This window comes from Dendrobium catenatum, unplaced genomic scaffold (genome assembly GCF_001605985.2).
Source record: "Dendrobium catenatum unplaced genomic scaffold, ASM160598v2 original_scaffold_260866, whole genome shotgun sequence".
Taxonomy (NCBI): domain Eukaryota; kingdom Viridiplantae; phylum Streptophyta; class Magnoliopsida; order Asparagales; family Orchidaceae; genus Dendrobium; species Dendrobium catenatum.
The window spans coordinates 367,731-380,080 of NW_021579265.1; the positions used below are offsets into that span (position 1 = coordinate 367,731).

Here is a 12,350-nt window from a genome sequence, read left to right on the forward strand (position 1 = left end):
TCGAACAAGCTCAAATATGAACAAGCACCAACTCGACTTGGCTCGGTATTTGAAGTTATGGTTATTAATTCAATTTGTATAACACAAAAAAACCATAAGTCAAAATCAATCAATTTGATTCAAAAAATATCACTTAGAAAAACATCATAATCAATATTTTAAATTAGTTGTTACAACCAGCAAAGGATCTATAGTGAGGGACATGGCGACACAGTTCTACTGCTACTGTATTTGAGATTTTATTATTTATGCACTGATTCAATGATTACATAAATATAACTGCTATGATTTGACTGTTGACATGCATATTGCTTATTTATTGTGCTTTGAATTCAATTATAAGTTTTGGTGATCTACTGGACTTTTTAGCTCATTATAAGTGATTAAATGATTTTAGGTCAGAATAGACGAGTAGGAGCGTGAGATTGATCAGTTTTTTTCATGTTTTGTTTCATTTTTTTTTTGTACTCAGGACAAAATAGTTGTGATTTGATTGTATAGATCATTAGTATTGTATGTATTTTTTAGAAATAAACATAAATGTGTATATTAATATTTTGAATTATATAATATATTTTGTTGTTTAATAGTGATAGATGATATTAGATAGTTTTAGTGTTATTTTTTAAAATATTAAAAAATAATTTTTCTAATTTAAATTCTAGGGCACCACATACTGGGGTTGCGCCATATAAATACGGCTTGGAAATGATATTAATTAAAAAAAACTAACATTAACTCTATTCTTATTCTAATAAATTACACATATAACTTATGAAGGTCTACTATGTTACATCATAAATTCACATATTAATTAAATTGTTTAACTTTATGAGATATATATATATATTACGGGCTAGAATATACGTGGTGGTAGAGTCAGAATTTAACATCTCAGCTTTGTACGAATATTCATGACATAAACAGAGAATACAAGATTTTTTATGTGGAATATTCTAAAAAGGGGAAAAACTACAGGGCCACACCCAATTGAAATGATTCAACTAGCGTTCGAGTAAATTACAATTGAGTGAATCGTCCTTGAGGAATATTAGATTATAATAATCAACCGTCTAATTGATTATCTAGTGACAAACAGGGGTCGTGGGCAAATCTGATGATGTTTGGTCGGGCGGAAGTCTAGCATCAGTTGGTGGTCCAGTGAAAGTTTGGGCATCGATCTGTGGTCATGAGGAAGTTTGGGTGTCAGTTGGTGGTTTGGTGGAGGTCAGGTGTCAATCGGTGGTCTAGCGAAAGTCTAACGTCAGTGGTCCGGTGGAAGTTCGAGCATCAATTGGTTGTTCGACGGAAGTCAGGTGTTAGTCGGTGGTTCAATGGAGGTACGGGCGCTAATCGGTGGTCCAACAGAAATCTGGCGTCATTATGTGGTCCAGCGGAAGTCTGATGGTGGTCGAGGAGGAGCTAAGTGGCAAGAGTGATCTCTGATCTCTCTTTTTTCTTCCTTGCTTGGAGGTCCTTTTTCATGAGAAATGAGAGGTATATTTATAGATTTCTGAGAGTGACATAACCAGAAAATAGGAGAAAGGTCAATGGTAAATTGGGTGTGATTTGAATGAATGGTTGATGTTGATTCCCTTGATTGTGGACCATTTACTGGACATTTGAATGTCTTAATGATATCAGAATTTAGCAATCTTAGGCTCATTAGATTTTTCTTGTCAAGCCGCTCAATTCGAATATAAGCATGTCATGTTTGGAAACCATTTGGTAAACCAAATTACGGTTTAAACCTTCCAAATGTGCTTCGGATCTTTGATTTGGACTCATTTGGTCTCATATTGAGTCGAATTTGGTGTCGTTGGGTTCGTATTTCAAGACGCTCACTTTGATAGTAAGTTTGTTGAAATCGGAGTACGAATCATCCCAATTTTAATTTTGAAAGTTTTCAACTTTATTTTTCCTTGAGATTCATTCCCAATCAAGATAATTTTTTGATGATATATATATATATATCATTATGAGTTGTATATATAAGTTGTATGTTGAAGGGAATAAGCTTAGCCAACTGATTATATCTCTTCTATTATAGATTGGGTCATTATAATTTATATTAATATTAGCCATGCTACATCTTGGAATATTCATTGCAGTAGGGAGATATAGAGTTTAGCATCCTAACTTTGTATAAAAATTCAGCACACAAACATATAAGAGAGAGGGGTGCAACATTCCTAAGAGAGAACATTGTGTTTATATAGAAATCTCTAAAAAGAGGAAAAAATCATGAGGTCTGGCCTAGTTTGAATGAATCCACTAATGTTTGCTATTGATTACAAATTATGTCCTTCCTTAGGGGAAGGCTCTAGTTAAGTTTAACAAATATACATCATATAATGCATTTGATATGGTTGGGACTGGAATAATCCAATGTTATGAGAGTTGTTCTTAAGAGAGTGTTATCTTGTTCATTTGGATGGCAGAATCATAATTGAATAATGATGGTCAGAAGGACCGTAGTCGAGAAGAGATGGAGGTTAGAAGGATCGTGGTCAGGTGATGGTGGTTGGAGGGACCGTAGTCGGTGGAAAACTGAGGTCGAAAGGACTACAGCTGAGAGACGGTGGTCGAAAGTGTTAGGAAAGTTGTTATTTGCATGTTTTACATTCTTGCAACTTATATAGTTTTGATGATTCCAAACATTATTGTTCAAATGTGTAGTTATCTCCTAACATTTTTTGGAAGAATTGTATTTGCTCTTGACTCAACAAGTTAACAGAAAGGACCGTAGTCGGGCAAGGGTGGTTGAAGGGACCATAGTCAATGGATGATGGAGGTCAGAAGGACCGTAGTCGAGCGATGGTGGTTTAAGGGACTATAGTTGGTTGGAGTCGAAGGTTAGAAGAATTGTAGTTAGACAACAATGGTTGGAGGAATTATAGTTTGTGGGAGACTGAAGTCAGAAAGACGATAGTTGGGTGATGGCTGTCAAGGGGACTATAGTCGGGTGACGTTGGTTGGAGAGACCATAATCAATGGTGTTGGTCGAAAAGATCGTAGATAGTCAACATTAGAGGAAGGCTCGTCGATGGCTACCAAATAAGGTCCAATGGCGATGGTCAGGGGGAGATTCAATAGTGGCAGCCTGGTGGCGCGGATTTGTCAGCGATGGTGTCGAGGTGGAGCTCAAGGATTCTTCAAGCCTGGTAGTTCTTCTCTTATTCCTTCTTTCCCCCTCATGTGAAGAATGAGGTATTCTTTATAATTTTTTGGGAGTGGCATGGCTAGTAAATATAAAGAAGATCAAGGGCATGTTAGGAGTGTTCTATCGGACGGATGATAGTAGCTCCCTTGATCATAGAGCATTTATTGAGCAATTATATGCTGCAACGATGTCAGCATTAAGCGATATTGTGCTTGTTGGATTTGTCTCAGTGATTCATCTGATTTTACTATAAACATGTTATATTCCTATATCATTTGATCATTCAATTAATGCTCTGAATCTTTCAAGTAGACTCTGATCCTTCGATTTGGGCCAATTTGGATACGGATTGAACTGAATTTAGTGTTGATACGGCATCACAAAATTAGCTTGATCGGGCACGAATCTCGAGGCGAAAGCTAGTTGGAAACTTCAAAAATTAAATCCGGGAGTATATGAACTCTGATTTCAGCGAGCTTACAGCGCCGCGAATATTCCAGTACGCAACAAGTGTCATTGTGTTAGTCACCTTGAGATGATCAATTTGATTATAAGTTTGCTGCATTTGGAGTTCGGATGATCTCAAATTTATTCTCGAAATTTCAATTTTATAGATGCGCTTTTTGTTGACATATCAAGCCATTTTTGTAGTGCATGATGTATGATATTGTAACATCCCAATTTTTTTTTTTTTTTTTAAGGCCGACGCCAAACTCGCTGCTGTTCCTAATCTGTTTCTCACATTATAGACTAGCGAAGAATTTGGTCGATACAGTGAAGGCGATTAACAAGATGTCAATTAAATAATCTCAATCTATTACACGCGGCATTTATTAAATTCATGGATGAGCTGTCGGCAAGCACATATCCATTCCTCTTTATACAAAAGTAATTAAAGTAAGGATTCCTAATTACTATTTTCTTCTTTTATCATTACATAGAGTGGGAGGAGTAATATCGAAGCTACGCGTCCACCGGCTCTCACGCGCTCTGCACGTGTCCTATTCCACTTTCCCTTCCTCCTTATAACCCCGTCTTTATAACCAACCAACCCCTACGAAGAAGAAAGAATCCGAACAAAATATCTGTTTCCCTTTCTCTGCTTCAGTTTCTCAGAAAGAAAAAAAAATAATGGCTGATGGAACAGCAAATTGCGTCGACATAATCTTAGCAATTATCCTCCCTCCACTCGGCGTCTTCCTCAAATTTGGTTGCAAGGTATAAATATAATTTATAATTGTCAGATAGATGAAGAATTTGTAAATAATTTGTAATTGTTCTTTTGCAGGCTGAATTCTGGATCTGCCTTCTTCTCACCATATTAGGATACTTGCCAGGAATCATCTACGCTGTCTATGCAATCACCAAGTAATTAAAGCACTGTTGGAGCAGATTAATGGATGCTTACTGTTTTTTAGATCTCGCGCGGATTATGATCGGCACTTTTTAGTTTTGTTTTTCATATCATGTAATTGTTGGTGTTGCTATTTGATCTCTCTCCTTCCATGTTTGTTTATATATATTCTGTTGCAATTGATAGTTTTTTTTTTTGGGAATTCAAGTTTTGTGTTGTAATCGATCTTATTAATTATATAATTTAAGTTTTTAGCCGTTTGATGTACTTGTTGAGATTGAAATAATTTCTTGGGTATGGAGGATTTCAAAAGTTGACTTGATTTGATAATAAATTTTTTGTTTAGGGTTTAGGTCAGAAAATTTTCAATTGAATCCAGATCATGCGTACGTGATTTTTTAGTTTTTAATTGTTAAAGAACTAAATTAATGTATGTGAATTACTTTATGTTATAATTTATTCATTTATATGGCCAATTCGATAAGAGTAATGTCGTGGAATGGTTTTTTCAGTTTTATTTAATGAACCCTAAATTAAAATAGAAAGAGCGACTCAAATAATTTTGTTTATATATATGTAAAATTTAATTAAGGGTATTTTGAAGATAAGGAACTTAAATTCATATTCCCTTATTAAAAGGATTTAATATTCCTGGACATACTAATATAAATTATAATAACACAATCTATAATAGAAGAGATATATTCACTTGACTAACCCTATTCCCTTCTACATACAGCTTATATATACAACTCATAATGATATATATATATATATATACAATCAAAAAATTATCTTGATCGGGCACGAATTTTGAGGCAAAATCAAGTTGGAAACTTTCAAAAAAATTGGGACCATATGAACTCTGATTTCAACAAACTTACAGTCGAATTGAACGTCTTGGAAATACAAACCCAACAACACTAAATTCAACTCAATCTGAGCCCAAATGAGTCGAAATCAAAGTCCCAAAGCACATTTGGAAGGTTCAATCCATAATTTGGATTATCAAACAGTTCCCAAATGTGGCGTGCTTATAGTCGAATCGAGCAGCTCAATCAGACGAATCCAACAAACCCAAGATCATCAAATTTTGATAACATTAGAAACTTCAAATGCCTAATAAATGGTCCGCGATCAAGAAATTCAATATCAGTCATCCATTCAAACCACTGCCAATTTACCCCTGATCTTCCTCTTATTTACTAGTTATGTCATTCTCAAATACTATAAGTAGACATCTCATTTTTCTTGATAGGGGAGCCCAAGAAAGAAAAGAAAACAAATAATAACAGAAAGGAAGGAAGAAGAGACTCCTCCTCGATCACCGCGGACTTTCACCGGCAATTGACCGATGCTGGAATTAAGCAAGGAAGCAAGAAGAGAAGGAAGAAAAGGAAGAGAAGGAAGAGATCCTCCTCGATCACCGCCGGACTTCCACCCAACTATCAACTAACATCACAATTCTGCCCAACTATCGACTGGCGCCGAAGTTCTGCCTCACAGCCGATTGAAGCTGGAATTCTGCCTGATCGTCACCTGACATCGGATTTCTGCCCGACCACTCAACATCGTTGGATTTTCGATCTTTGTTTGTATCTGAACTTCAATCTAAGATTATTGTAATCTGATCGTCCTCAGCTTCAGGTTCGAGTTAGTCACTTATAACCTAAGCAAAAACTGGTAGGATCCTTTCAACTAGGCGTGTCCCCCATGATTTTTTCCTTTTCCAAGATTTCCACGTAAAAATTTTGGTGTTACATTTTTCTTCTTTTTTTGTGTTGTATATCCGTACAACATTGAGACAAAAAATTTTATAATTATATCGCCGCATTTATTCTAGCCTGCAACAGTTTGACGCCGTTTGTGAGAACACTATGCCACAATTCTAAATATTACTTTGATAGCCAAAAGGCGTAGCAATTATATTTTTAGGAGCATCCCTCTCCAACACACATCAATCTAGGAACCAATCTATAAATTATAGACGTCCAGTATCTGCCTATTTTTATCCTGTGGGACAAAATGCTGCTGGAGAATGAACTTCAGAGTCTTCCCTAAAAAAGCGTATTCAAAAAATAGAAGAATATCAAAATGAGATCCTTCAACTCCCGCGAGAGACTCAAAAATTGGTGCTAGCACCACATGAGGAGATTCTTCTCCCTCAAGATTCACCACCGGCCAAAGGTATTCAACTTAAACATATTCATGCAGAGATTCCTCTTCCTCCTCAAAGGAGATATCCATAATCACATCAAGACCAAGACCTTGCTGACACAGCAAGTTCTACCCCCTTCACACACATGTAGGCAACCTCACATTCCTTCGGACCTCCCCGAAGACTTAGCCAGAGTGCGCGTTGTTGAGCTCCTTGCAACACCCTACATCATGAACTGCGAAGATTGGTCTGAGAAGAGTTCCCCATGGAAGGTGTAAGACAACCTCTTCGTTAGTGGGACTTCCATGATTATCTCTCCTGATTGAAGTCATTCTTTATAACCCCATTCTAGTATGATTCAAACTACTGAGCATCAATTCCTACAATAGGACATATGACCCATTTGAGCATATCGATCAATACAGAATCATCATGCATATCTAGTGAGCCTTAGACACACTCCTCTGAGTTATAAAGAAATTATTACTTTGCCAACTAGTAAAGAGTGACGATTTTATTTATTGAGCCAACGATTTACTAACATTGATACTAACACTAAAAAATATTGTAATAGCCAGGACTTTGTACTTATTTAGTGTGAATACTAAAATGCATATTTTTGATAAAATGTTCTTATTATTTTATAGATTTATTGTTATTGCACAAATTTACTATTATTGCATTATTCTACTGCTCCTACCACTAGATTGTTACTATTACTAATATAAATAATGTTACTATTTAATCCTACTAATTTATTGTACTAATATTAAGCATGTGATATAGAATATCTAGATAGCATATGTGTATTCCTATATAATTTTATTACATTTATTTGATTTTAACAATCTTTATCGATATTTTAATTTGACACTTTATATGATTTTTACACTTATTGATATTACAGATATAACGATTGCTTTATATATTTGACACTCATACTAATTCTACTACTAATACATTTGAGTTTTATTGTTCTTATACTTATTCAATGATCATATGAATGTAACTACTATAATTTGAATGTTCACATGCATATTGCTTCTTTATCGTGCTTTGAATTTAGTTGTAGGTTTTGGTGACCTACTGGACTTTTTAAGCTCATTATATATGGGTAAATAATTTCAAGTCAGGGCAGGAGAGCAGAAATATGAGGCTGATCAAGATTCTTCAAATTCTATTTATGTTTATTTTTTTCTACTAAGGACAGAGTAGTTGTAATATGATTGTGTAAATCCTAAGTAGTGTATACTATTTTTGGGAATGAATATAGATATGCACATTAATATTTTGAATTATAGAATCTATTTTATTATTTATTACTGATAGATGATATCATATATCTCTAGATGTTGTTTATTAAAAGATAAATAAATAATTCTTCCAATTTAGATTCTGGGGCATCAAATCATTGCCCTTGGACCTTCATTGTCTAATCATTTCCATCAAGCCTTTACCCTCCAACCACTAGTATCCTTCAACGACAATGGTCATTTGATCCCCTTTATTTAACTACGATCTTCCAACCACCATCTCTCATGTAATACCCACTTGTATGGTAATTTGATTACTTGTTGACCCGAATAGGACATGATAAAAATTTTAAGTATGATTGGTCTTATTGACCTTTGAAATATTGAAAAAGGAGCTTAAGGATTGAACTTGGAATGAAAACTTTATAAGGACTAAATTGCCCTTGATGGCCCTATGACACTTGTGTGGGAAGTGCTACGATGCTAAGCTCTCTACATATTGTAATAAAATATAGACTATTGGGAACACTGTGGCACCGGTCATGTGACCTTCTTTGTTTAGTGGACAGTGCTTAGGAGCACTACAGCAATGCAGTCTTGGGTTATGGAAAGTTTCTAGATAATGGAGAACTCTTGGAAGTGTAGTGTCATTGGGTAAGGTAGCAACATAACACTAAGCACTTTTAAGAGTTTTTATATAAATATCTAAATCCACTCGCCCTCGTCCCATATTTCAATCCATTTGCTAAAGAGAAAAGATAAGAAGAATAAGAAGGAGAAGAGAAGAAAAAGAGAGAAAGAGGGGTTCGAGGCCATATAGCTGGTTTCGTCCATCGAGCGAGTTAGAAAAAAAATCTTTCTTTTAAGGTATGTGACACTTACAATATATATGTTGTCAGTGATTTTAATTTCTATTAGATTTTTGAATTTTAAATTAATTAAAAAATAAAAAAGATGTGATATCTTGATTTTTGACAAACCTTTATCATATAACTTAGCATGTTGTAGATTTTATTATTTAACACATTCTGAGATGGTCATATTGATATTTTATCAAATTGTTTTGCATTTGATGCATAGTCTTTAAGAAAGATAAGATAAATATGCACACAAAATTGATCAATGACTATTGCATTGAGATTGTGTAAAATGATTTGCATGCATAGTAGATTGACATAATATGCAAAAATAGTGACAAGACACGCATATTTAATATGATATGTAGAATTGACATGGTATAATTTAATTGGCTATAACATGCATATTTACATTGATTTATATGTTGGATAAGCATTTATGAAAATGAGAATAATATATTTACTATAAAATACCATTATAATGATTTACATGATTCTACTTATGCATAATAAATAGATCTGCATGCTTATCTATCATGAAATGAGTGCATGCAAGAAAGGCTAGCTACTGAATAATTCTAATTCACATTGGAAAAGATACGTTATGATACCATGTACAAGAGGGTGAGCTGATGGGTATTCCTTAAAATGAACGCATTACGTGATATGATGGGATGCATAAGGTGAAAAATCTAGGGTTACCAACTAGGGGACCCTTAGGCTTATATATAGAGTGGAGGAAAGTGGAAAGTTAGAAGGACAACAAGGCGATGTATGCTACTAACTTGCCAATTATATATATAAGTGATGTTGGGAATATGGTGGAGGGAAGGTGTAGGATAAAGTGGAGGAGGAGAAGGGGAAGAAAGAGATTAGGGATGAAACTTCATTTATTGACACAAAACCTTTAAATATAGAGATAGAGAAGGCAAGGTATGTAATCTTATTTTTTGCTATGATGCATCTAGAAATGGAGGCCTAGAAAGTAGAGGACGTAACCTCATATGTAGAGACTGTATATAAGAATCATATACCATTAGTAGGGAATAAGCAAAATCCACATAAGTGCAGGAAATATTTTACTAGGGATTTCATAACATTGAGAACAGAGGCACAAGTTGATTAATACAAGTATCATTGATTCACTAAGCCCCATTGATCAAGAGTAGCTGCTACCTTCAATACTTGAATATTAATAGAGCTAATAACTTAGAGGAGGTGCTAGAAGCAGGCATTAAAGATTCAATGTGATTTTAACACTTGAATACTATAATACATAATTAGATAAATAAGGTCATAAATATTTTACTTTATTGAATGTATGATAAATTAAGGAGTTGATGAGCGACATTAACCTTCTATGTAATAGGATGCGCTAGCAAGAGTGAGAAGTGGCCAAGGTCAGTGGCTTCATGGTTTGATGGTTTTGCCAATTGGATGACTTCAACTGCCTAACGAGGCTGATGGGGAGGAGGGTGAGTGAAGGAAAAAGGAGAGGAGGCACTAATATCCCATTCTTTTTCCTCTTCTTACCCCCACACTCTTCTTCATCAATTTGATTTAGGTAAATCTAATACCAAACTTGCTCTGTTGTCTCTTTTATTGAATTGAGATGCCTTCAGGTTGTATGTATTTTTTCTAGGTGAAGTTTATATGGATCATATTGTGTTTATATTTTTGTTGCTAACACTTTTATTGGTTGCATTTAGTAATAATAAAAATATTTTTATATAGTAGGGATATTATCAACCCGCAAGAGATTTCACTACTTTACTCTCAAGGGAATAATAAAAGAATTATGAATTATGTATAGTCATAATTGATCATATTTATAACTTTCAAATCCCTAAAACCAAACTTGCTCTACACATTTATAGTTTATTCTAGGTGGATATATGTTATTTATTTCGTTAAGCAAGTACAGTTTTGATAGACACTTAAGATGAAACTATGCACAAATTAAAATTTTTATATGATTTTGTTTAAGATGTTAAATTGAGAGATTTGAGACATTTTATTCTATATCATCTTTTTTGTTGGATTCATTTAATCATATATGTTTTAAACTTTATTTTTTAATCATAAATTTCAAATTTATAACTTCAAAAGAGCTTGACATATACTAATTGTTGCGTCCTGGAGTATTCGCGGCGGTAGAGAAATATATGGTTTAACGTCTTAGCATTGTACGAAGATCCAGCACACAAGCAGATAAGTGAGAGGGTGTAGCATTCATAAGAGACACCAGTCCGGCGGCCGTCGAGGAGGAGCTTCCTCCTTCATTCCTCCTTCACTTCTTGCTTCGGCCTCCCTCTTATGAGAAATGAGGGCTCTATTTATAGATTTTCTGGAGTGGCATAGCCCGTAAATAGGCGTGAGATCAGGGGCGAATAGGGAGTGGTTGAATGGACGATCGATATTGAATCCTACGATTGTGCACCGTTCGTTGGCCATTTGAATGTCTTAGTGATGTCGGAATTCAGTGATCTTGGGCTCGTTGGATTCGTCTCGTTGAGCCCTTCGATTCGAGTATAAGCTCGTCAAAATCGAAGTCCGTTTGGTAACTCAAATAGTGGTTTGAACCTTCCAACAGCGCTTCGGATCCATGATTTGGACCCATTTGGGCTCGGATTGGGTTGAACTTGGTATCGTTGAGTTCATATTTCTGAGTCGCTCAATTTGATTGTAAGCTCGCTGAAATCGGAGTTCATGTGATCCCGGATTTAATTTTTGAAGTTTCCGGCTAGCTTTTTGCCTCGAGATTCGTGCTCGATCAAGATAATTTCAAGATGACGTATCACTAATGATTCTACATATATATTTAATTTAACTCTATAAATGTGATTAAAATACTTTATATTAGAGGAATCCATTTTTTATTTATTAGAAGAAACTATTTATGTATTGAGAATACATACATGCACACACAATGTACATATGCATATATTATATAATAAATACATAACGATAACTTATAAGAATTAAATCTTAGAAAGTATTAAAATTTTATCAAGCTATGACTAATGTTAATTGATTTATATAATACTAATGAATTAACTGATGTTTGAGATTGCTTGTGAAATGCAATCTACTTATGATGTTAGTCTAATAGGCGGCTCTTGATAAAGGGATAAGTGCACCCTTTCTTGTTAGGGGCATATCTCTTGCTACTTATTGGTACATTTTAATGATTGATAATATATGGTAAAAAGAGTTTATTTATTCATAAAATTTTAAATGATCATTTTGACCCAATCAAATACTTAACTTTGACGTGTAATCATTGTATAAATTCCTAAGTAATTTCACTTACTTTGTTCGGATTGATGTGAATAATTATTGCCTTTACAAATCATAAATTATGTAATATATATAATTGATTTTAATTATATTATATCCTTTATTGAGAACTATTACTGCAATACAAAAATATATATATAGTATATGATTGTATATATGATGAATAGAATTAAGTATTAAGCTTATTTGGATATTGGCTAGCTAGATTGATAGGTCTATAAAGTGATAGCTCTGTAGGAAATTTTTGGATTTCTTTTAGATGAGT

At 34.3% G+C, this 12,350-nt stretch overlaps 1 protein-coding gene across 1 annotated transcript; it reads left to right on the plus strand.

The window, feature by feature from the left end:
- Positions 1 to 4,218: 4,218 nt before the first annotated feature.
- Positions 4,219 to 4,784, plus strand: LOC110102045 (hydrophobic protein LTI6B). The gene is made up of 2 exons (XM_020830192.2): positions 4,219 to 4,381; positions 4,452 to 4,784. Exons 1-2 carry the CDS (start codon positions 4,295 to 4,297, stop codon positions 4,533 to 4,535), a joined length of 171 nt encoding a protein of 56 aa, XP_020685851.1. The 5' UTR covers positions 4,219 to 4,294; the 3' UTR covers positions 4,536 to 4,784.
- The last annotated feature ends 7,566 nt before the right edge of the window (positions 4,785 to 12,350 follow it).